The 22238-nt window shown below is 43.4% G+C and overlaps 1 protein-coding gene across 1 annotated transcript in view; it reads left to right on the top strand.

Moving 5' to 3' along the window:
• Positions 1-22238, top strand: part of TMEM163 (transmembrane protein 163) — a 173477-nt gene that overhangs the window by 88597 nt on the left and 62642 nt on the right. Inside the window, exons 3-4 of the mRNA XM_040441062.1 lie at positions 232-275; positions 3446-3537. Of these exons, the coding sequence (XP_040296996.1) occupies positions 232-275; positions 3446-3537 (136 nt within the window). The remainder of the gene's footprint in view (positions 1-231; positions 276-3445; positions 3538-22238) is intronic.

The raw sequence follows: 22238 nt of genomic DNA on the forward strand, positions 1-22238 counted from the left end.
GCATCCTGTAGGCTGCCTCAATGACATTTAGGAAAATTTAAAGGTGTACATATCCTTTATTCAGATGTCTTATTCTGAGGATGGTGACTTTCTTCCCATTAGATCCATGATACTATTGTGTGGTATAAGTGCACTGAGGCATGTACATGGCATAAGACGTGCTCCGAAAAATGTGACCTTTATCTATACTCGTTATCATCAGACTAATTCAGTGTCCCCCTTTATTTCCAGCCGTCTCTGTGATGAGGTCTAGTGCGTCATCATTTGGATTTGCAGTAAGTCCTTTTCTGTATTATTCCCAGTTCAACGTGTACTGATTGTCATATTATTATTATTGTTATTATTGTTATTATTTTATATTATTATTGTTGTTATTATTATAATTAAGGGTACTTTCACACTTGCGTTGTGAAGATCCGGCAGGCAGTTCCGTCGCCGGAACTGCCTGCCGGATCCGGAAATCCGTGTGCAAACGTATAGCATTTGTAGACGGATCTGGATGCGTTTGAAACAGCGGATCCGTCTCTCCGGTGTCATCTGGAAAAAACGGATCCGGTATTTATTTTTTTAGCAATTTTTAAAGGTCTGCGCAGACCGGAAAACCAGATCCGTTTTGCCGGAACACTTGGTGCTGGATTCGGCATTAATGCCTTTCAATGGAAAATAATGCCGGCATTCCGGCAAGTGTTCCGGAATTTTGGACGGAGAAAATACAGTTTTTTTCTCCGGCCAAATACCGTAAGAGTGACTGAACTGAAGACATCCTGATGCATCCTGAATGGATTGCTCTCCATTAAGAATGCATTAGGATAAAACTAGGACGGAACTCAATACCGGAAAACTATAACGCAAGTGTTAAAGTACCCTTTAGGCTACTTTCACACTAGCTTTTTTTTTGCGGATCCGTCATGGATCTGCAAAAACGCTTCCGTTACAATAATACAACCACATGCATCCGTCATGTACGGATCCGGTTGTATTATGTCTTCTATAGCCATGACGGATCCGTCTTGAACACCATTGAAAGTCAATGGGGGACGGATGCGTTTTCTATTGTGTCCGCACCACATCCCGGACAGAAAAATGCTGATTGCAGCATTTTTTTTTTCCGCGATGTGGACGCAACCAAACGGAACGGAATGCATTTTGGAGCATTCCGTTTCGTTCAGTTCCGTTTTGTCCCCGTTGACAATGAATGGGGACAAAACTGAAGCGTTTTCTTCCGCTATTGAGATCCTATAACAGATCTCAATAGCGGAATTGGAAACGCTAATGTGAAAGTGGCCTAATTTGAAAGCGGCATTAATTCCATGGCGCTGTACATCAAGAGGGGGTTACACATGCATAATATAAAAATACAATAAACAAGAAACTATTAACAGACTGGTATAGAGGGGGAGAGTTGCTGCCCACAAGAGCTTACAATCTACAAGTCATACATGCTGGCTTTTCAGAAATGACAGGGAGATCATGAGAAGCAGTGTATTAAAAGGACAAACCCTGACCATATGCTCTATTAGGGCCTTCCCTTTAATGAGCCAGCATAGAGAGTTGCTGAGTCTGGAGGACTCACTCCTGGTCCTCCAGCTGCCTTGTAATACCACATTTCCCCAGCAGTGGCCACTGCAGTTCACATTTGCCACCAAGGGCATCATCCCCTAGCCAATCAGCTGTTTGTAAGGGTTCCCAGGTTCTCCGATTAAAGGGATTGCTGATGATTCAACCCATTTAAGTAGTAAGTTTTTACCAAATGCCTCGCCCATTTATATAGGGAACACCCCAACCAAGGTATTTGAATCACAACTAGTGCCTCTGACCGCATTCATCACACCCCAAGACCCCCCTCCCCCAACTAATAACAGACCCCAGACCGGACTCTGCTTATGCTCACTTTCAAAAAATGACAAGAAAAGCGCAAAATGGAAAAAAAAAAATATTTATTTTTTGCCCAAAACGCTGTGACTTTGTACACCAAAAAACTGGTGTCATTGGGTTAATAACTTCCCATTGATCTTTGAAATTTTATTTTTATTAATTCCCGTTAAATATTCATAACTTTGTTTCTGATTCTGCCGTGAATAAGTCATCTCTCGTGTAATTTTCAGCTTTGTTTGGGCTTCAGCCAAGTACAATACTCGCCGGGCCGGCCAAGAAATTGTGGATTGTTGGTGTTGCTAACACAATAGGCCTGTTCCAAAAATATCCGCCCCTGTCTGTAGAATCTGAAACGCCTCATTGTCTTCTTTTGTTAGGGAGAACTTGTAATAACAGAGTTTCGTCTTTCATGTGGATATTTAGAGAGATTATATTTACAGCAGATCTCCATGAATATAAACCACAGAAGAAGAATAAAACCTGCCACATAGGAAGACATCAGAATTATCACTCAGAGGGTTAAAGAAAGACACATAACAGCAGCTTGCTGATGGTTTCCAGATAGTTATTTTTTTATCTAGGGAATAAAAAATAATATATATATCCTATAAGTTTTGCACGACCACCTATCAGCTGTTCCCCGATGGGTGGAGGTGCAGGATGGCGTTCAACGTGTAGTGGCCGTACTTGGTTATTGCAGTTAAGCTTCCATTCACTTCAGTGGGAGATGAGCTGCAGTACCCCAGCATGGCCACTGCGCTTTGAACAGAGTTGTGCTTCCTCCTCCAATCAAGAGCTAGTTTTGGTATCGGAGGCTACAGGGAACAGCTAATCTGTGGGGGTGCGAGGTGTCAGACCCTCACCTATCAGATATTAATGACTTATCTTCAGGAGCTTGGAAAACCCCTTTAACTCTCTCCGTCAGACCATCACTGTGGCCAGAGAGACTCAGATGGAGCATCGCACATTACACTGATCAATGCAGTGCTCTTCTGTAGGAATCTTTATCTAGGGCTGTGATGACTAACCTCCGGCACGCCAGCTGTGGTAAAACTACAACTCCCAAGATGCACACTTGCTTGGCTGTTCTCAGAACTCCACAGAAATGAATGGAGCATGCTGGGAGTCGTAGTTTCACCACAGCTGGAGTGCCGGAGGTTAGCCCTCACTGATCTAGGCCTATTACGAGAACAATAGAGCTGTCATACTGTTATCCCCAGTCTACACCTACCATTATAAAGAAGATTACCCTTCAGATAACATCTTCCCCTCACAGCAGCAGTAAACTGACAATAGATTACCTACTTATATAGGAGGCCTTATCATGTGTGCAGACTGTTACAAAAAAAACAAGATTTTGTCACTCATTTTCAGCGATATGATACTGCTGAAATGAAAAACAGACTAAAATTCTAAAAAAGAATTTCTATGAATATTAAGTAAAAAAAATCCCCTTCAGATGGAAGTGCCCCTTTAAAATTCATTCTAGCAGGTTATTGAAGAAATTGGTGATTACTTTTAAATTTTTGAGATTTGTTAAAGCTTTCGTTTGTTCTGCTCTACTCCTCAGTTTGATGCCGTTCTGGATGTCTTATCCTCAGCTATCGTCTTATGGCGTTACAGCAACGCAGCGGCCGTACACTCGGCGCACAGGGAATACTTGTAAGTACATTGACACATCACAGTTTCACAAGGAATTGAATAATGCCAAACCTATTTTTTTTTAAAATATACAGGCTTCTAAAGGTTTTACTGCTTCTTAAAGGGGCACTCATTAGAAGAATAATATAAAAAAAACTTTAGACTACATTAAAAATTTGAAAAATGTTTTTGCAAACTTTACTTCTATGCTGGGATATGGTCCCTTGATGTTACAGGCGTGAAGCCTGAGGCTGCACTAAAGTGAGATTATTATGAGAATATAACCAGCATCGTCCCTGGCTCTCACATAAACATGGCCAGTCGGTTCAACTGCTATGGGATATGTCAGGGGACAATATGGCCCATATACACATTATATTGACTGATATACCAGGATATCTCATATGCATGAAATGTATATGTAAGTGTAGTGCCCTAGAGTAAGGGTACTTTGGACTATGGACATTTGTGGACTTTTGCCCCGGTTGCTACTACCCAAAAGCATTGACCACTATTTTAGTGAAACTTGGACGGGTTAATCTGCACTATGATTTATGCCATTGTTTACACTTATACTGTTTTATAATGTTAAACTGCATTTTATATGGTTATTGTAACATATCCTGTTCATTTACACTGTTATTGCACTATAGCTGCACTGAAAAGGGTTAATACACATCCAGCTAATACTGAGAGACTTTGGGACTTTCTGTCTATGCACTGAGAAGTTATAAATCTTCCACAATTACTATAAGGGACTACGCAAAGTTTTGGAGAGAAAAAAACAGACACACTGACCATCTACATCGTAGTTATTCCCATAGACATGTATTGAAACTCTATACAAGTCTATGACAGACTGAAATTGCAACATTGTTACTGTTTAGGCTGTGGTTCTCCACTCCACCCCTTCCACTAGAAGGAGAGCAGTCAGAGCCCCTAGTTGTCTGCAGATAGGGACTACTGTTTAGTAGAAGAGACTCTGCCAGACTGTACCAGTGACCAGAGGAAGTTGCTAAGATGACGACACAATGCCACAGACCCTGGGTCACCAGCTCTTTGATCATAGGTCCAGTCAGAAGACTGAGCCACAGAACCTGAGCCACTAGCCCTTTGGCCAAGGTAACAGCCTTCTGAGGGAGAGAGAGAGAGCTGCAGCTAGCTCAGGCCTTAATTCTGCAAAAAATCTTCTTCTGAAAGTGAGGAGACTGGAGAAGCCAGCTCAGTGCCTTGCCTGTATTATTTTGCACTTGGATTCTTCCAGTAAAGAAGCACACTGGTTTACTGTAGACCCTGACTCTTTGGACTTATTTTCCATTGGGGCGCATCACGCCTTATCATCCCTTCCAGAGAGCAGCAACACGTGGAGACACCTTGATGGTATCTGGAGGACCCAGCCCAAACCTGGCCACTGCATAAACCTCAGTGAGGACAGAGACAAACTTGATAGACACATACGTGGACAGCCCTGTGGAATAAGCTGGTGAAAATTAAGGAAAAGGTATATTAATTAGGATAAATTTAAAGGAACAGTGCACTTATAATTATGATAAAAGTAAACAGAAGAAAAACCTGTTCCTAGTGTTTACTACAGATGTAATGTGAAGGTCCAAATCTGTAAAAGTCTGTAACACTCCCCCCATTATGTACCATTTTTTATGCTGGCATGTTGTCATGGGACAGTGGGAGTCTTTGGGCCCCATCAGACACCAGGGTCTGAGTGCGACTGCTACTTCTACATTCCCCTATAGTTAGGAGACTGAAACAATCTGTATAGTGTAAATTCTGAAGGGAACACATGGTTTAATTTTAATGTTCAGCTTGGTGTGTATGGTCTCATAAAGTCAACCAAGCATTGGGGGAGGGCACCTTCTGCAGCCAGTTGCCTTACACACAGACACGGTCTGATTTGAACTTTGAGAAAAAGAACGGGTGACTAAAGTCTTGGGAAGCATACAGATTTATTTCTTCATTTATAATACTTATGTCTTCTTCTTTGGCCTTATGACCATTGGACTGTATGCAGCAGGGCCTAGATGTGACTGATACTTCTCTATACCCTATTCCTGCTCGAAATCCTGCAGAGAACACATGGTTTGATTTCATCCTTATTCCTTCAATATTCAGCTAACAGATGGTTGTGAATCATCTCCTATAGTTGACCAGACACTGGGGGAGGGCTACTGCTGCAGCCAGTTGCCTTACAGACAGACACAGGTCTTATTTGTGGCCTGATTTCCTGGGAACATACAGATTTTTTTCTTCATTTATTATACTGATGTCTTATTTGGCACAAGGACCTTTGGGCCTTATCAGGCATTAGGCCCCAGATACTACTGCTACTTCTCTGCAACCTATCTTGCAGATAAGAAAGGGTTTAATTTCTTCTTGTTCCTTCCCATGTTTAATTGACAAGTGACTGACAGTATACTTCCCAACCAGACCATTTTTCATTGGATTGCCACGCAAGATGGTTTTTAAAGGGGCGGAACTTGTGCAAATATGCCCAGACATGTTGGTTTTGGGAGTTGTTTTCAGGCAGATCGGGGACAGGGGTTAAAATTGTCCCGCTGAAAAAGATTGAAATGTTGGGTAGTAATGCTGAAATTGCAGGACTTCTGGTCTAATATAGCATACAAGCAGTGAATGAGGGCTTCTGCTGCAGCCAGTTGCCTTACAGACAGACATGGGTCTGATAGGTTTGAGATAAAACACAGGAATCTCTGATCTACATAGTAACATAGTACATAAGGCCGAAAAAAGACATTTGTCCATCTAGTTCGGCCTGTTACCCTGCAAGTTGATCTCTTGGGAAACATATAGAAGAGCTTATATGATATGTATCATCATATTTGCAGGTAAAAAGTCCTGCATCTTCAAGGTTTCTTAAAGTTGTTTTTTATTTTCTTGAAAATTTCAATTAGTGATTCAGTGTTTGGAGACTGGCTGAGAATAACCTGAGAATAATGATATTCACCGTGAGATGGATCTGTTATCCTCATTATTTTACTGCTCATCTGAGTACGTCAGTTGCTTGAGATAATGAACAGAGCGAATGTCTAATGACTCGCCTTCGGTTGCTAAGGAAAGTGCTATATCTGCTAACGAGAGTAAGCTGTGCGGTGGCAGATCTTCCTAGTATCTTCAGGTAATCATGTGGCAAGATGAAGTGTTGTAGCATCATTTATTAACTGCTAAATATAGGACTTGTCATAGACCCCTGTCCACATATGGGGAAAAGCAGCAGATCTTCATTATCTGGAGGGCGCTTAGAGGTTAGAGCATCTCGGTTTGTGAGCACAGTGGCGGATCCAGAGCCTGGTCTCGGGAGGGGCACTTTCAGATTATTTTCTGTCCGCCGCCACAGAACACGGGTGCTTATAGAACAGACTATACAGTGTAGAGGTATACTGTATATTGTGTGGCACAGTGTAGAGGTATACTGTATATTGTGTGGCACAGTGTAGAGGTATACTGTATATTGTGTGGCACAGTGTAGAGGTATACTGTACATTGTGGGGCACAGTGTAGCGGTATACTGTATATTGTGGGGCACAGTGTAGAGGTATACTGTATATTGTGGGGCACAGTGTAGAGGTATACTGTACATTGTGTGGCACAGTGTAGAGGTATACTGTATATTGTGTGGTACAGTGTAGAGGTATACCCTAGAGGTATACTGTACATTGTGGGGCACAGTGTAGCGGTATACTGTACATAGTTGGGCACAGTGTAGAGGTATACTGTATATTGTGTGGCACAGTGTAGAGGTATACTGTATATTGTGGGGCACAGTGTAGCGGTATACTGTACATTGTGTGGCACAGTGTAGAGGTATACTGTACATTGTAGGGCACAGTGTAGAGGTATACTGTACATTGTAGGTCACAGTGTAGAGGTATACTGTACATTGTGGGGCACAGTGTAGCGGTATACTGTACATTGTGTGGCACAATGTAGCGGTATACTGTATATTGTGGGGCACAGTGTAGAGGTATACTGTATATTGTGTGGCACAGTGTAGCGGTATACTGTATATTGTGGGGCACAGTGTAGAGGTATACTGTATATTGTGTGGCACAGTGTAGCGGTATACTGTACATTGTGTGGCACAGTGTAGAGGTATACTGTACATTGTGTGGCACAGTGTAGACGTATACTGTACATTGTGTGGCACAGTGTAGAGGTATACTGTATATTGTGTGGCACAGTGTAGAGGTATACTGTACATTGTGTGGCACAGTGTAGAGGTATACTGTATATTGTGTGGCACAGTGTAGCGGTATACTGTATATTGTGTGGCACAGTGTAGAGGTATACTGTACATTGTGTGGCACAGTGTAGAGGTATACTGTATATTGTGTGGCACAGTGTAGAGGTATACTGTACATTGTGTGGCACAGTGTAGAGGTATACTGTATATTGTGTGGCACAGTGTAGAGGTATACTGTACATTGTGTGGCACAGTGTAGAGGTATACGGTACATTGTGGGGCACAGTGTAGAGGTGTACTGTACATTGTGGGGCACAGTGTAGAGGTATACTGTACATTGTGTGGCACAGTGTAGAGGTATACTGTACATTGTGTGGCACAGTGAAGAGGTATACTGTACATTGTGTGGCACAGTATAGAGGTATACTGTACATTGTGGGGCACAGTGTAGAGGTATACTGTATATTGTGTGGCACAGTGTAGCAGTATACTGTACATTGTGTGGCACAGTGTAGAGGTATACTGTACATTGTGGGGCACATTGTAGCGGTATGCTGTATATTGTGTGGCACAGTGTAGAGGTATACTGTACATTGTGGGGCACAGTGTAGAGGTATACTGTACATTGTGTGGCACAGTGTAGAGGTATACTGTATATTGTGTGGCACAGTGTATGCTATATGTGTATAACAAACATATTCCACATGAAAACTTACAATTACTTGACTTGCCCCTTGGGGATCTCGGACGCCACTTCCACACTTTGGCCGGGGGCTCGGTGGGGCTGATGTTGTGTTTTATCCTAATGAGAAAGATTTCATAATAAGGATTTGGAGAAAGGGCAGAGGGATAGCAGAGCAGGGAGAGGCTGGTTCTGCTACTAGGGGGTCATACCATGGGGGAGTAATAATGCCCCCCCCAGTAGTAATAATTCTCCTTATAATGTGACAGTGCAAAAAATACCCCCTTGTAATGCCCCCAGGGGAGCTAATGTCCCTCATAGTGCCCCTATAATGTGCCAGTATAAAATACCCCTATATAGTGCCCCCAGTAAATGCCCCCATAGTGCTCCAAAAAAAAGGGGGACTGGTGGGTGGGGATACCCTCCAAATCTCGCCTCTTTTTTATATAAACCCTTGTGGGCGCCAATAGAGGATTAGTGTTGGGCTGCTAGAGTGTGTGATAGCTTGTTGTTAGCGTTATGTTATATTAATATGTAGAGGGATATCAATTGTGTAGGAAAAAATTGTACAGGAAAAAAATTGTACATACATGTATGTAAAAATTTTTTAAACAAGCGAAATGAACAAAATCTGCATACAAAGAGCGAGTGAAAAGTATACACATATAAAATCTGCTGAGAGAATAAAAGGATAAAAAATAAAAAATTGATTGTACATAAAAGTGGGATCACTGCATACAGCCTCTATTGCCTAGGAGGCCGTGTTCTGCAGCGTCGTACACAGTAGATGTGGTACAGTAGGATAGAACAATGGATAAAAGGTTTTTTTCGTTTAAAAATACCGACATATATATTATAATATTGTGGTATCATAAGTAAGTTTACTCACTTCACGAGGGGGGCGGTTTACCAGGATAAGCATAATACACCTGTAAACCGAGTACCCCCCCAGCCTGGATCGCTTCTAGAGTTATAACGGATGAAGGCAGCCAACCAACACGGGTGCTTCTCTTCAAAGGTCTTTATTTGCATGTAAAAAAAATCCGGCTCAACGCGTTTCGGGACAGGCACGTCCCTTCATCAGGAGCAAATGAAGGGACGTGCCTGTCCCGAAACGCGTTGAGCCATGTGACAGTATTAATAACAGCCCCCCATGTGCCAGTATTAATAACAGCCCCCCCATGTGCCAGTATTAATAACAGCCCCCCCATGTGCCAGTATTAATAACAGCCCCCTCATGTGCCAGTATTAATAACAGACCCCCATGTGCCAGTAATAACAGCCCCCCATGTGCCAGCAATAACAGCCCCCCATGTGCCAGTAATAACAGCCCCCCATGTGCCAGCAATAACAGCCCCCCATGTGCCAGCAATAACAGCCCCCCATGTGCCAGCAATAACAGCCCCCCATGTGCCAGCAATAACAGCCCCCCATGTGCCAGCAATAACAGCCCCCCATGTGCCAGCAATAACAGCCCCCCCTGTGCCAGTAATAACAGCCCCCATGTGCCAGCAATAACAGCCCCCCCCCCGTGCCAGTAATAACAGCTCCCCCTGTGCCAGTAATAACAGCCCCCCATGTGCCAGCAATAACAGCCCCCCCGTGCCAGTAATAACAGCCCCCCCTGTGCCAGTAATAACAGCCCCCCCTGTGCCAGTAATAACAGCCCCCATGTGCCAGCAATAACAGTCCCCATGTGCCAGTAATAACAGCTCCCCATGTGCCAGTAATAACAGCCCCCCCACCCCTGTGCCAGTAATAACAGCCCCCCACCCCTGTGCCAGTAATAACAGCCCCCCCTGTGCCAGTAATAACAGCCCCCCACCCCTGTGGCAGTAATAACAGCCCCCATGTGCCAGCAATAACAGCCCCCCGTGTGCCAGTAATAACAGCCCCCCATGTGCCAGCAATAACAGCCCCCCCGTGCCAGTAATAACAGCCCCCATGTGCCAGCAATTTTAGCCCCCCATGTGCCATCAATAACAGCCCCCCATGTGCCAGCAATAACAGCCCCCCATGTGCCAGTAATAACAGCCCCCCATGTGCCAGCAATAACAGCCCCCCATGTGCCAGCAATAACAGCCCCCCATGTGCCAGCAATAACAGCCCCCCTGTGTCAGCAATAACAGTCCCCCCCGTGCCAGTAATAATAGCCCCCCCGTGCCAGTAATAACAGCCCCCCCGTGCCAGTAATAACAGCCCCCATGTGCCAGCAATAACATCCCCCCCCATGTGCCAGCAATAACAGCCCCCCCCTGTGCCAGTAATAACAGCCCCCCATGTGCCAGTAAAAGTATTGTATATATTAAAAAAAAAACAAAAAAAAAACACATACTTACCTCCATGTCAGCGATGCGATGCAGGCCTCTTCCGGCCGCCTGAACCGGCCTCTGATAGGCTGCAGGCACTAGGCCGGCAGCCTATCAGAGGAAGGGAAAGGGACACGCCTCTCTCTCCCCTGCCTCAGCACAGCCATCTGTATCGCTGTCCTGAGGACAGTGATACAGATGACTATGGAGATGAACGCTTCCACAATGGAAGCGTTCATCTCCCTGTGCCCCGCCGCCGCCAGCCCGGGGGGGGGGGGGGGGATTGGCCCTTTCCCGCTTCCCCCCCTGGATCCGCCACTGTGTGAGCACCAACCAATTATTAAGAGCGTCTTAACACAGTGTTAACTATAGAAGCAAGTTATATGACCAGAAATGCCCAGGTTATACCAGCATGGTTCATATCACTATATACAAGAAGATGTATAACGTATACCAGCTGTACATATATAATTATATACAGCAGATACCCAGGTTATACCAGCATGGTCCATATCACTATATACATGAAGATGTATAACGTATACCAGCTGTACATATATAATTATATACAGGAGATACCCAGGTTATACCAGCATGGTCCAAATCAATATATAGAGGAAGATGTATAACTTATACCAGCTGTACATATTGTGGGGCCTCGCTCTGGTAGACAGGATTAGTGGACCCAGTATAGAGGCAACAACAAGTTCTTTGGATCAAACAGTTCAGTGTTTTATTCACACTTTAGACAAGTGACAAAACAAGCAGTCATAATCAAACAAAAAGTCACCTTGCGGTGTTTGTGGTAATTCACACCATGCGGCAATTCTGCCTCAAAGAGTCCTTGCTGATAGCGGCACCAACCTGTTTTCACACCAAACAGGTAGCAAGCCTTCATCCAGACACAAGGCTCCCAGATCCCAACACAGAGACCTGGCTTCTGAGCTCAGCTGCCTATTTAAGGACAGCCAGGTGCTGCTAAAACCCGGACCGGCATTTAAAATCCGGTCCGGTATTTGACCTCATCTGGCTGTAAATCAGCCCAGCAGCACATGCTGGGAGGAAAATACCTGTTTTCCCAGACCAAACCTCTCACTGTGTCACAACATATAATTATATACAGGAGATACCCAGGTTATACCAGCATGGTCCATATCACTATATACAAGAAGATGTATACAGGTGAATATTCTAGGCTCAAAGTGTCACACTCTAGTCAGCTAATTAATCCATACCCCCTGAGCAAAGGGGACCTGAGATTATGGTTTACAGCTTATGAAAACCCCAAACTCACAATCATCCAAATTATAACAAATAAAGGCTTGAAATCTCTCGCTTTGCATGTAATGAGTCTCATATATTCGTTTCACCTTTTAAGTTGCATTACTGAAATAAATTTACTTTGCACGATATTAAAAATTTTTTAGTTTCACCTGTAGCTTATACCAGCTGTACATATATAATTATATACAGGAGATACCCAGGTTATACCAGCATGCACTGTTTGGCAGTATTATAAGGACATTGTATGGCACTATTATTTGGCACTCTATGGTGTGATTAATTGGACATTTGGATCATATTACACTGTTTTCCTCCTTTAACATGAAATGGTTGGAGACCACCCCTTTATGTTTTTCCCTGGGGCCTCCGCAGACCAGATTTATGTAAAATGTAGTAGAAAAAGTTCCAGAAGTGGTGACCAATTTTTCTATGGAACCATCCAAGTAGCTGTTTTATAAATGTGCCTCATGATTTTGGATTTACTCTGGACTGATTTGATATCAATACTGAGGAAAAATTAGTAAGAAAGAGAAAGAGACTAAAAAACATCACTAAACTAAATAAATATTCCCAAAAATTGGAGCAGAGCGATCTCTAAGGTGCCAGGCAATTTACTGATCACCACAAATCAGACAGACAGGATTTTCTCGAGGCTCAACTTGTTTTCCCCTCAGAGGAAGAGTCCGTACACTGCACACAATCTGTTCACCCAATCTGTCCTTCCCTGTGTATATTGAAGTGCAAATGTGTGGAAACTGCTGTAGAATAACACTGAAAGACATAAGGAAAAGTCCACTATGCTGATTATAGTGGAGCCGAAGTTATTACTTCGCAAAGTCTCTGGAATTGATTTATACTGTAAAAAACTATTTCCCGAACTCAGGTTCGGTTCCAAGCGGTACCTAGGAAACGAACCCCAGTTTGGGAAATGGGAAATGGTCATAATATATCTTTATACAGGTTGAAGTTCTGTTTTTCTTATGCAGAGCCTGCTATGTAGCCCTATTTTATATGATACAATTCTGTCTACCTGCAGCCACCACTAGGTGGAGCTTGTGAGCATACTGCATACTGTGTTACTATTGATCTCAATAGAAACTGTATGCAGTGAGCTCCCTCCAGTGGTGGTTGTAGGCAGCTAGAATTATATTATTGAACTTTGTGACTAAGCAGGAGCTTTGGAGCTCTGTATCAGATCATCTAACCCATATAATGATATGTTATGATATTAATCAGAGAGATTTGGGACCTGTAAAGTTCAGTGGTGGAGGATCCACTTTAAAGTCGCCAAGGGGTTTGTCTAGTAAAAACTGCAACTGTGATCATAGATCTTGGTAAAAAGATATATAACAGTCTGGTAATATGCATGATTTTAGGAGGCATAGGGGGTATACTTTAGCACAACTTGCATGTTTTCACCACCCCATGGCTGGGTACATGCTTTTTCAAAATGGCTCAATCCTGCTGAGAAATACTGCAACAGGGCCAGGATTCATTATCCTCACCAATTTTCATGGCATTATCATAAGGCAGGTGCCACCTGGGCAGATGCCTATGGCCACACGTCCATCTGTACCATCAGCCTCATACCTCTATAGGTGTGTGCAGAGAACGCGCACCTTCTATTTAAGATCTTCATTACAGTATTGAATAGACCGTCTGTGCCGATGCTTCATTTGCATGTTTTTGGTTTAATTAGTTTTCAGCAGATTTTACTTCAGGAGGACGAGTAATGTTCGGAGCTCCGTCTCCTCATTCCTGCACCTTGTTATGACAGCTCCATAAAGTGACACAAGGCTCCATAATTACACAGGCACAGAATAATTTATGACACATGCCATCAGATACACTGCGACAGATCTTCACCTTCAGAATGTAAACAACGCGAGCCGCGAGGTGCCTGCGTTATGTTACCATAGAGAAGACGAATATTAAGATTTTCAATGAGGCTTTGTGGGGAAATATTTTCTGTGTATTACACCCTCTCTACATGTAGCTGAATAGGGAATAATAGTGGTCATGAGTAAGGGCAGACATCACAACAGCCCGAAACTGGTAGACAAGGATTTTGTTTAACTGGACGTTTGATTTTTAACCGCTGAAATAAAGTACCGTTGCACCGTCTGCGTATTGAGTTGGATTACCTTTCTTTCTAATAGTAAATAATTGTATCATAATATGTATCTACAATGCCTGGCAGAGGTTGCCTAGCAACTGCCCATGTGACAGCAAGGTGACTACTATCTGTGTGCTTAGGTTATAGTGTAATGTGGCGGTCACCTTGGTAAAGGAAGCGGTACATGCATTTGCTTATAAAGAGATGCAGCCAAATGTAGTACTTCCTCCCTGTAAATGGTATAGGCAAAGATAGTACTGTTTCCTAGTCTCTGCCTGTAAATGATGTAAGTACAGTCGTGGCCAAAAGTTTTGAGAATGACACAAATATTAGTTTTCACAAAGTTTGCTGCTAAACTGCTTTTAGATCTTTGTTTCAGTTGTTTCTGTGATGTAGTGAAATATAATTACACGCACTTCATACGTTTCAAAGGCTTTTATCGACAATTACATGACATTTATGCAAAGAGTCAGTATTTGCAGTGTTGGCCCTTCTTTTTCAGGACCTCTGCAATCTGACTGGGCATGCTCTCAATCAACTTCTGGGCCAATTCCTGACTGATACAACCCATTCTTTCATAATCACTTCTTGGAGTTTGTCAGAATTAGTGGGTTTTTGTTTGTCCACCCGCCTCTTGAGGATTGACCACAAGTTCTCAATGGGATTAAGATCTGGGGAGTTTCCAGGCCATGGACCCAAAATGTCAACGTTTTGGTCCCCGAGCCACTTAGTTATCACTTTTGCCTTATGGCACGGTGCTCCATCGTGCTGGAAAATGCATTGTTCTTCACCAAACTGTTGTTGGATTGTTGGAAGAAGTTGCTGTTGGAGGGTGTTTTGGTGCCATTCTTTATTCATGGCTGTGTTTTTGGGCAAAATTGTGAGTGAGCCCACTCCCTTGGATGAGAAGCAACCCCACACATGAATGGTCTCAGGATGCTTTACTGTTGGCATGACACAGGACTGATGGTAGCGCTCACCTTTTCTTCTCCGGACAAGCCTTTTTCCAGATGCCCCAAACAATCGTAAAGAGGCTTCATCGGAGAATATGACTTTACCCCAGTCCTCAGCAGTCCATTCACCATACTTTCTGCAGAAGATCAATCTGTCCCTGATGTTTTTTTTGGAGAGAAGTGGCTTCTTTGCTGCCCTTCTTGACACCAGGCCATCTTCCAAAAGTCTGCGCTCACACCTGCCTGCTGCCATTCCTGAGCAAGCTCTGCACTGGTGGCACTCCGATCCCGCAGCTGAATCCTCTTTAGGAGACGATCCTGGCGCTTGCTGGACTTTCTTGGACGCCCTGAAGCCTTCTTAACAAGAATTTAACCTCTTTCCTTGAAGTTCTTGATGATCCTATAAATTGTTGATTGAGGTGCAATCTTAGTAGCCACAATATCCTTGCCTGTGAAGCCATTTTTTTGCAACGCAATGATGGCTGCACGCGTTTCTTTGCAGGTCACCATGGTTAACCATGGAAGAACAATGATTTCAAGCATCACCCTCCTTTTAACATGTCAAGTCTGCTATTTTAACCCAATCAGCCTGACATAATGATCTGCAGCCTTGTGCTCGTCAACATTCTCACCTGAGTTAACAAGACGATTACTGAAATGATCTCAGCAGGTCCTTTAATGACAGCAATGAAATGCAGTGGAAAGGTTTTTTTTGGGGATTAAGTTAATTTTCATGGCAAAGAAGGACTATGCAATTCATCTGATCACTCTTCATAACATTCTGGAGTATATGCAAATTGCTATTATAAAAACTTAAGCAGCAACTTTTCCAATTTCCAATATTTATCTAATTCTCAAAACTTTTGGCCACGACTGTATATATTGCACTGCCTCCCTGCATTCCTTGTAATTGGTGTAGGCACATATAGTACTGTCTTTTTGTGTCATTTAATAAATTATGTAGCTAGAACCAGCTAGAAAAGGTGCAGAAAGTACTGAAGTGTTGCTTCATTTAGTAAAATAGTACTGCCTCCCTTTTCCCTTTAAGTGATGTGAGGCACAGATAGCACTTCCTCCCTGTCTCTTTATATAACTAGTGTAGACACAGATAATGTGGCCTACCTGTCTCTTCCTGTGATTGATATAAGCACAGATAGAACGGGCTGCTTGTTTTTCTGTAGATATTGTAGGCACAGATAATACTGCCTTCCTGTATTTCCCTGTAAATGATATATGCACAGATAGTACTGCTTTCTTATCTTTCCCTGTAAATAATGTATGCATAGATAGTACTGTTCTCCTGTCTTTCCCTGTAAATGGTGTAGGAACAGTATAGATAGTACTGCTATTCTGTCTCTCCATCTACATGATGTAGGTGTAGATAGTACTGCTGTCCTGTCTTTTCCTGTAAATGATATATGCACAGATGGACTGGTTTTCTGTCTTTCCTTGTAAATGATATAGGTACAGATAGTACTGCCTTCCTATCTTTCCTTGTAAATAATGTAGGCACAGATACAACTGTCTCTTTGTCTTCCCTGTAAACAATATAGGCAGATATATAGGTTGTGCTGTTCTCCCTTACTTCTATCGCTGTAACTAAAGTAGGCATAGATAGTACTGCCTCCCTGTTTCTCCCTGTAAATGATGTAGATACAGATAGTACTGCCTCCCTGTCTCTCCCTGTAAATAATGTAGATACAGATAGGACTGCCTTCCTGACTCTCCCTGTAAATTATGTGGGCAGAGAAATTATTGTATCCCTGTAAATAATGTAGACATTTAAATAGTACTTCCTCTGTGTCTCTTCTTGTAAATTATATAGGCACAGATAGTGTTGCCTCCAAGTCTCTCCCTGTCAATGATGTAGGTACATATAGTACTGCTTCCCTATTTCTCCCTGTAAATTATGTAGGCACAGATATTTCTGTCTCCCCGTCTCTTAGTGTAAATTATGTAGGTAAAGATAGTACTACAGTTGCAAGAAAAAGTATGTGAACCCTTTGGAATTATATGAATTTCTGCACAAATTGGTCATAAAATGTGATCTGATCTTCATCTAAGGCTACTTTCACACTAGCGTTCGGAGCGGATCCGTCTGATGTGTCATCAGACGTATCCGCTCCTATAATGCAGACGTTCGCATCCGTTCCGAACGGAGCCGTCTGCATTATAAACTTAGAAAATTTTCTAAGTGCGAAAGTAGCCTGAGCGGATCCGTTTAGACTTTACATTGAAAGTCAATGGGGAACGGATCCGCTTGAAGATTGAGCCATATAGTGTCATCTTCAAGCGGATCCGTCCCCATTGACTTCCATTATAAGTCTGGACGGATCCGCTCGCCTCCGCACGGCCAGGCGGACACCCGAACGCTGCAAGCAGCGTTCAGGTGTCCGCTCACTGAGCGGAGCGGAGGCTGAACGCTGCCAGGCGGATGCATTCTCAGTGGATCCGCCTCCACTGAGAATGCATTAGGGCCGTGCGGATGCGTTCGGGGCCGCTCGTGAGCCCCTTCAAACGGAGCGCACGAGCGGACACCCGAACGCTAGTGTGAAAGTAGCCTTAGTCACAACAATAGGCAATCACAGTCTGCTTAAGCTAATAACACACAAAGAATTAAATGTTACCATGTTTTTATTGAACACACCATGTAAACATTCACAGTGCAGGTGGAAAAAGTATGTGAACCCCTAGACTAATGACCTCTCCAAGAGCTAATTGGAGTGAGGTGTCAGCCAACTGTAGTCCAATCAATGAGATGAGATTGGAGGTGTTGGTTACAGCTGCTCTGCCCTATAAAAAACACACACCAGTTCTGGGTTTGCTTTTCACAAGAAGCATTGCCTGATGTGAATGATGCCTTGCACAAAAGAGCTCTCAGAAGACCTACGATTAAGAATCGCTGACTTGCATAAAGCTGGAAAGGGTTATAAAAGTATCTCCACAAGCCTTGCTGTTCATCAGTCCACGGTAAGACAAATTGTCTATAAATGGAGAAAGTTCAGCACTGCTGCTACTCTCCCTAGGAGTGGCCGTCCTGTAAAGATGACTGCAAGAGCACAGCGCAGACTGCTCAATGAGGTGAAGAAGAATCCTAGAGTGTCAGCTAAAGACCTACAAAAGTCTCTGGCATATGCTAACATCCCTGTTAGCGAATCTACGATACGTAAAACACTAAACATGGGAGGATACCACAGAGGAAGCAACTTCTGTCCAAAAGAAACATTGCTGCACGTTTACAGTTTGCACAAGAGCACCTGGATGTTCCACAGCAGTACTGGCAAAATATTCTGTGGACAGATGAAATCAAAGTTGAGTTGTTTGGAAGAAACACACAATACTATGTGTGGAGAAAAAGAGGCACAGCACACCAACATCAAAACCTCATCCCAACTGTGAAGTATGGTGGTGGGGGCATCATGGTTTGGGGCTGTTTTGCTGCGTCAGGGCCTGGACGGATTGCTATCATCGAAGGAAAAATTAATTCCCAAGTTTATCAAGACATTTTGCAGGAGAACTTAAGGCCATTTTTCCACCAGCTGAAGCTCAACAGAAGATGGATGTTGCAACAGGACAACGACCCAAAGCATAGAAGTAAATCAACAACAGAATGGCTTAAACAGAAGAAAATACGCCTTCTGGAGTGGCCCAGTCAGAGTCCTGACCTCAACCCGATTGAGATGCTGTGGCATGACCTCAAGAAAGCGATTCACACCAGACATCCCAAGAATTTTGCTGAACTGAAACAGTTCTGTAAAGAGGAATGGTCAAGAATTACTCCTGACCGTTGTGCACGTCTGATCTGCAACTACAGGAAACGTTTGGTTGAAGTTATTGCTGCCAAAGGAAATTCAACCAGTTATTAAATCCAAGGGTTCACATACTTTTTCCACCTGCACTGTGAATATTTACATGGTGTGTTCAATAAAAACATGGCAATATTTAATTCTTTGTGTGTTATTAGTTTAAACAGACTGTGATTGTCTATTGTTGTGACTTAGATGAAGATCAGATCACATTTTATGGCCAATTTGTGCAGAAATCCATATCATTCCAAAGGGTTCACATACTTTTTCTTGCAACTGTATATCCCTGTTTCTCCCTGTAAATAATGCAGGCACAGATAGGAGCTCCATCCTGTATCTTGCTGTAAATGATGTAGGCACAGATAGTACTGCCTTCTTGTCTCCATGTAAATGCTGTAGGTACAGATAGTACTGCCACCCTGCCTCTCTCTGTAACTGAAGATAGAAAATGCTGCTCCAACTCTCCTTATAATTGATATATTCACAAATCCTTATAAATGGAGTTTAGTGCATTTAGGAAATCAGTGGATCTATTAATTCAAAGGTTTCACCCATTAGATAATGTATTTACATACCAGAAGACCACGTTGAATTTCCCATTTTAGAGTTTTCACTGGTCTTGGGGTTCTCCAGGAATACTGATCATTCAAAGTGCCCTGAGCGTGCCACGGGGTCACAGAAAAGATGTGGGCAGCACAAGGTTCTGTCCGCATCTTTTGCGGCTCCATTGAAGTGAATGCGCATCGGATGCTGGCAAAAACCGCAGTCCGGTGCATGAGCCCTAAATCACTCTTTGTGCCGTTATAGTCAGTCTGCTCTTGTAAGTAATATCTTTTCCATTTAAAAAAAAAAGTTTTTCTTTCTTCATGGACCCCTCCTGGTTGCGGCATATTTATAATATGGTCACTTTACTCCATGCATGATATTATGTGATTTCCAAAACCAACTGGTTGTTCTGAAAAGGGGGTGAATACTTATGCACTCATTAACTTTGTGTTTATTATACATAGTGTGACACAGGGAGGGGTTGTGTCTGGCAAGGCAGGTATTTTCCTCCCAGCAAGTGCGGCTGGGCTGGTTTCCAGCCAGGTGAGGTCAAATACCGGACCGGAGTTTAAGTGCCGGTCCGGGTTTTGGCAGCACCTGGCTGTCCTTAAATAGGCAGCTGGGCCCAGCAGAGATCTCTCTCTCTGTTTTGGGGATCTGAGGCTTTGTGCCGTGCTGGAGGGTTGAGAGCCTCATGCTGGGGAAACTGGCCCCTTAAAGCCTGCTGTGGACTATTGGAGGCAGAACTGCCAGCAAGGTGACTTGTGTTATACGAACTTTCCAAAGTTAAGTGCTGTTTGAATAAACACTGATGTTTTGAGTTAAGAACTTGTATTTTGCCTCTGTACTGCGCCCGCTTACCCTATCTACCAGAGTGAAACCCCACAATAGTAATTAACAAAAGTTGACCTTGCAACTTTCTTATAATTTCTGATATAGTAATCCAAGTATCCAAAATGACTTTGATCTGAATTTCAGGGAAAATTTGATTCGCTGCAAAGCCGAAATTCTTCATGCTTCGTGGTAACAAATCCACTTTCATTGGAATGGTAAAACAAAAAAATCATACTCACCTCATCCACCTCGCGTGCAGTGACGTATGACATCATCACACTGGCCAGTGTGATGTCGTCATCACTCACAGCACAAGATTTAATGCGGGATCTTCAATCAAGGTGGCCCGGCGTCCGTTTCACGCTCAAATGGATAAGATGAGTAATGTTATTATTATTATTTATTAAATTGATTAACCCCTGAAAGCCATCATTTTCACCTAATGCCACGATCAGCGCTGAGGGATTCAACGACAGGGTGGTGCAATCACCGTTCCCCGTCATTGCACCCGCTATTTACAAAGAAATGCGCCTTGTGATGAAGTAATTTGTTACGAAGTGAATTTGTTTGTGAAATATAGCGAAGCAGCCAAATCAAATTTTTGTAAACTTCGCTCATCTCTACTTATAGGCATTGGAGGGGTCTTGTAGTTAGCTCTCAATTGCTCATTTGTGTCTAAAGCCGAGACTTGGGGGACATGGTGGCATGGTGGCATTTGGTTGGGTGCCAATCGCTGCCCCTCAGAGCTTATAAGGTAGGAGACCCTGAGACCATTACAAAAATCTTACCATGATTTGCAGGTAGATAAATATCATCGCCATGTAGCCTTAGCCTAAAAGTTCATATAGAGTGAAGTTTTACTTTGAATGATGTGTAAGATACAGGTAGCCGTTCAGTTGGTGTTTCGCTGTGTGGTTGCTCCTTATACACTGACCAAAAATATAAACGCAACACTTTCGGTTTTGCTCCCATGTTGCATGAGCTGAACTCAAAGATCTGAAACATTTTCTACATACACAAAAGACCCATTACTCTCAAATATTGTTCACAAATCTGTCTACATCTGTGTTAGTGAGCACTTCTCCTTTGCCGAGATAATCCATCCCACCTCACAGGTGTGGCATATCAAGGTGCTGATTAGACATCAGGAATATTGCACAGGTGTGCCTTAGACTGCCCACAATAAAAGGCCACTCGGAAATGTGCACAGTTTTGCCTTACCGTGGGGGTGGGGTTCAGAAAACCAGTCAGTATCTGGTGTGGCCGCCATTTGCCTCACGCATTGCAACATATCTCTGTCCCATAGAGTTGATCAGGTTGTTGATTGTGGCCTGTGGAATGATTGTCCACTCCTCTGTGCGAAGTTGCAGAATATTGGCAGGAACTGGAACACGCTGTCGTATACGCCGATCCAGAGCATCCCAAACATGCTCAATGGGTGCCATGTCCGGTGAGTATGCTGGCCATGCAAGAACTGGGATGTTTTCAGCTTCCAGGAATTCTGTACAGATCCTTGCAATATGGGCCGTGCATTATCATGCTGCAATATGAGGTGATGGTCGTGGATGAATGGCACAACAATGGGCCTCAGGATCTCGTCACGGTATCTCTGTGCATTCAAAATGCCATCAATAAAATGCACCTATGTTCGTTGTCCATAACATACGCCTGCCCATACCATAACCTCACCGCCACCATGGGCCACTCGATCCACAACGTTGACATCAGCAAACCGCTCACCCACACGACGCCACACACGCTGTCTGCCATCTGCCCTGAACAGTGAAAACCGGGACTCATCCGTGAACAGAACGCTTCTCCAACGTGCCAGACGCCATAGAATGTGAGCATTTGTCCACTCAAGTCGGTTACGACGACGAACCGCAGTCAGGTCCAGACCCTGATGACGAGCATGCAGAAGAGCTTCCCTGAGACGGTTTCTGACAGTTTGTGCAGAAATTCTTTGGTTATGCAAACCG

The sequence above is a fragment of the Bufo bufo genome, chromosome 7, assembly GCF_905171765.1.
Source record: "Bufo bufo chromosome 7, aBufBuf1.1, whole genome shotgun sequence".
Classification (NCBI taxonomy): domain Eukaryota; kingdom Metazoa; phylum Chordata; class Amphibia; order Anura; family Bufonidae; genus Bufo; species Bufo bufo.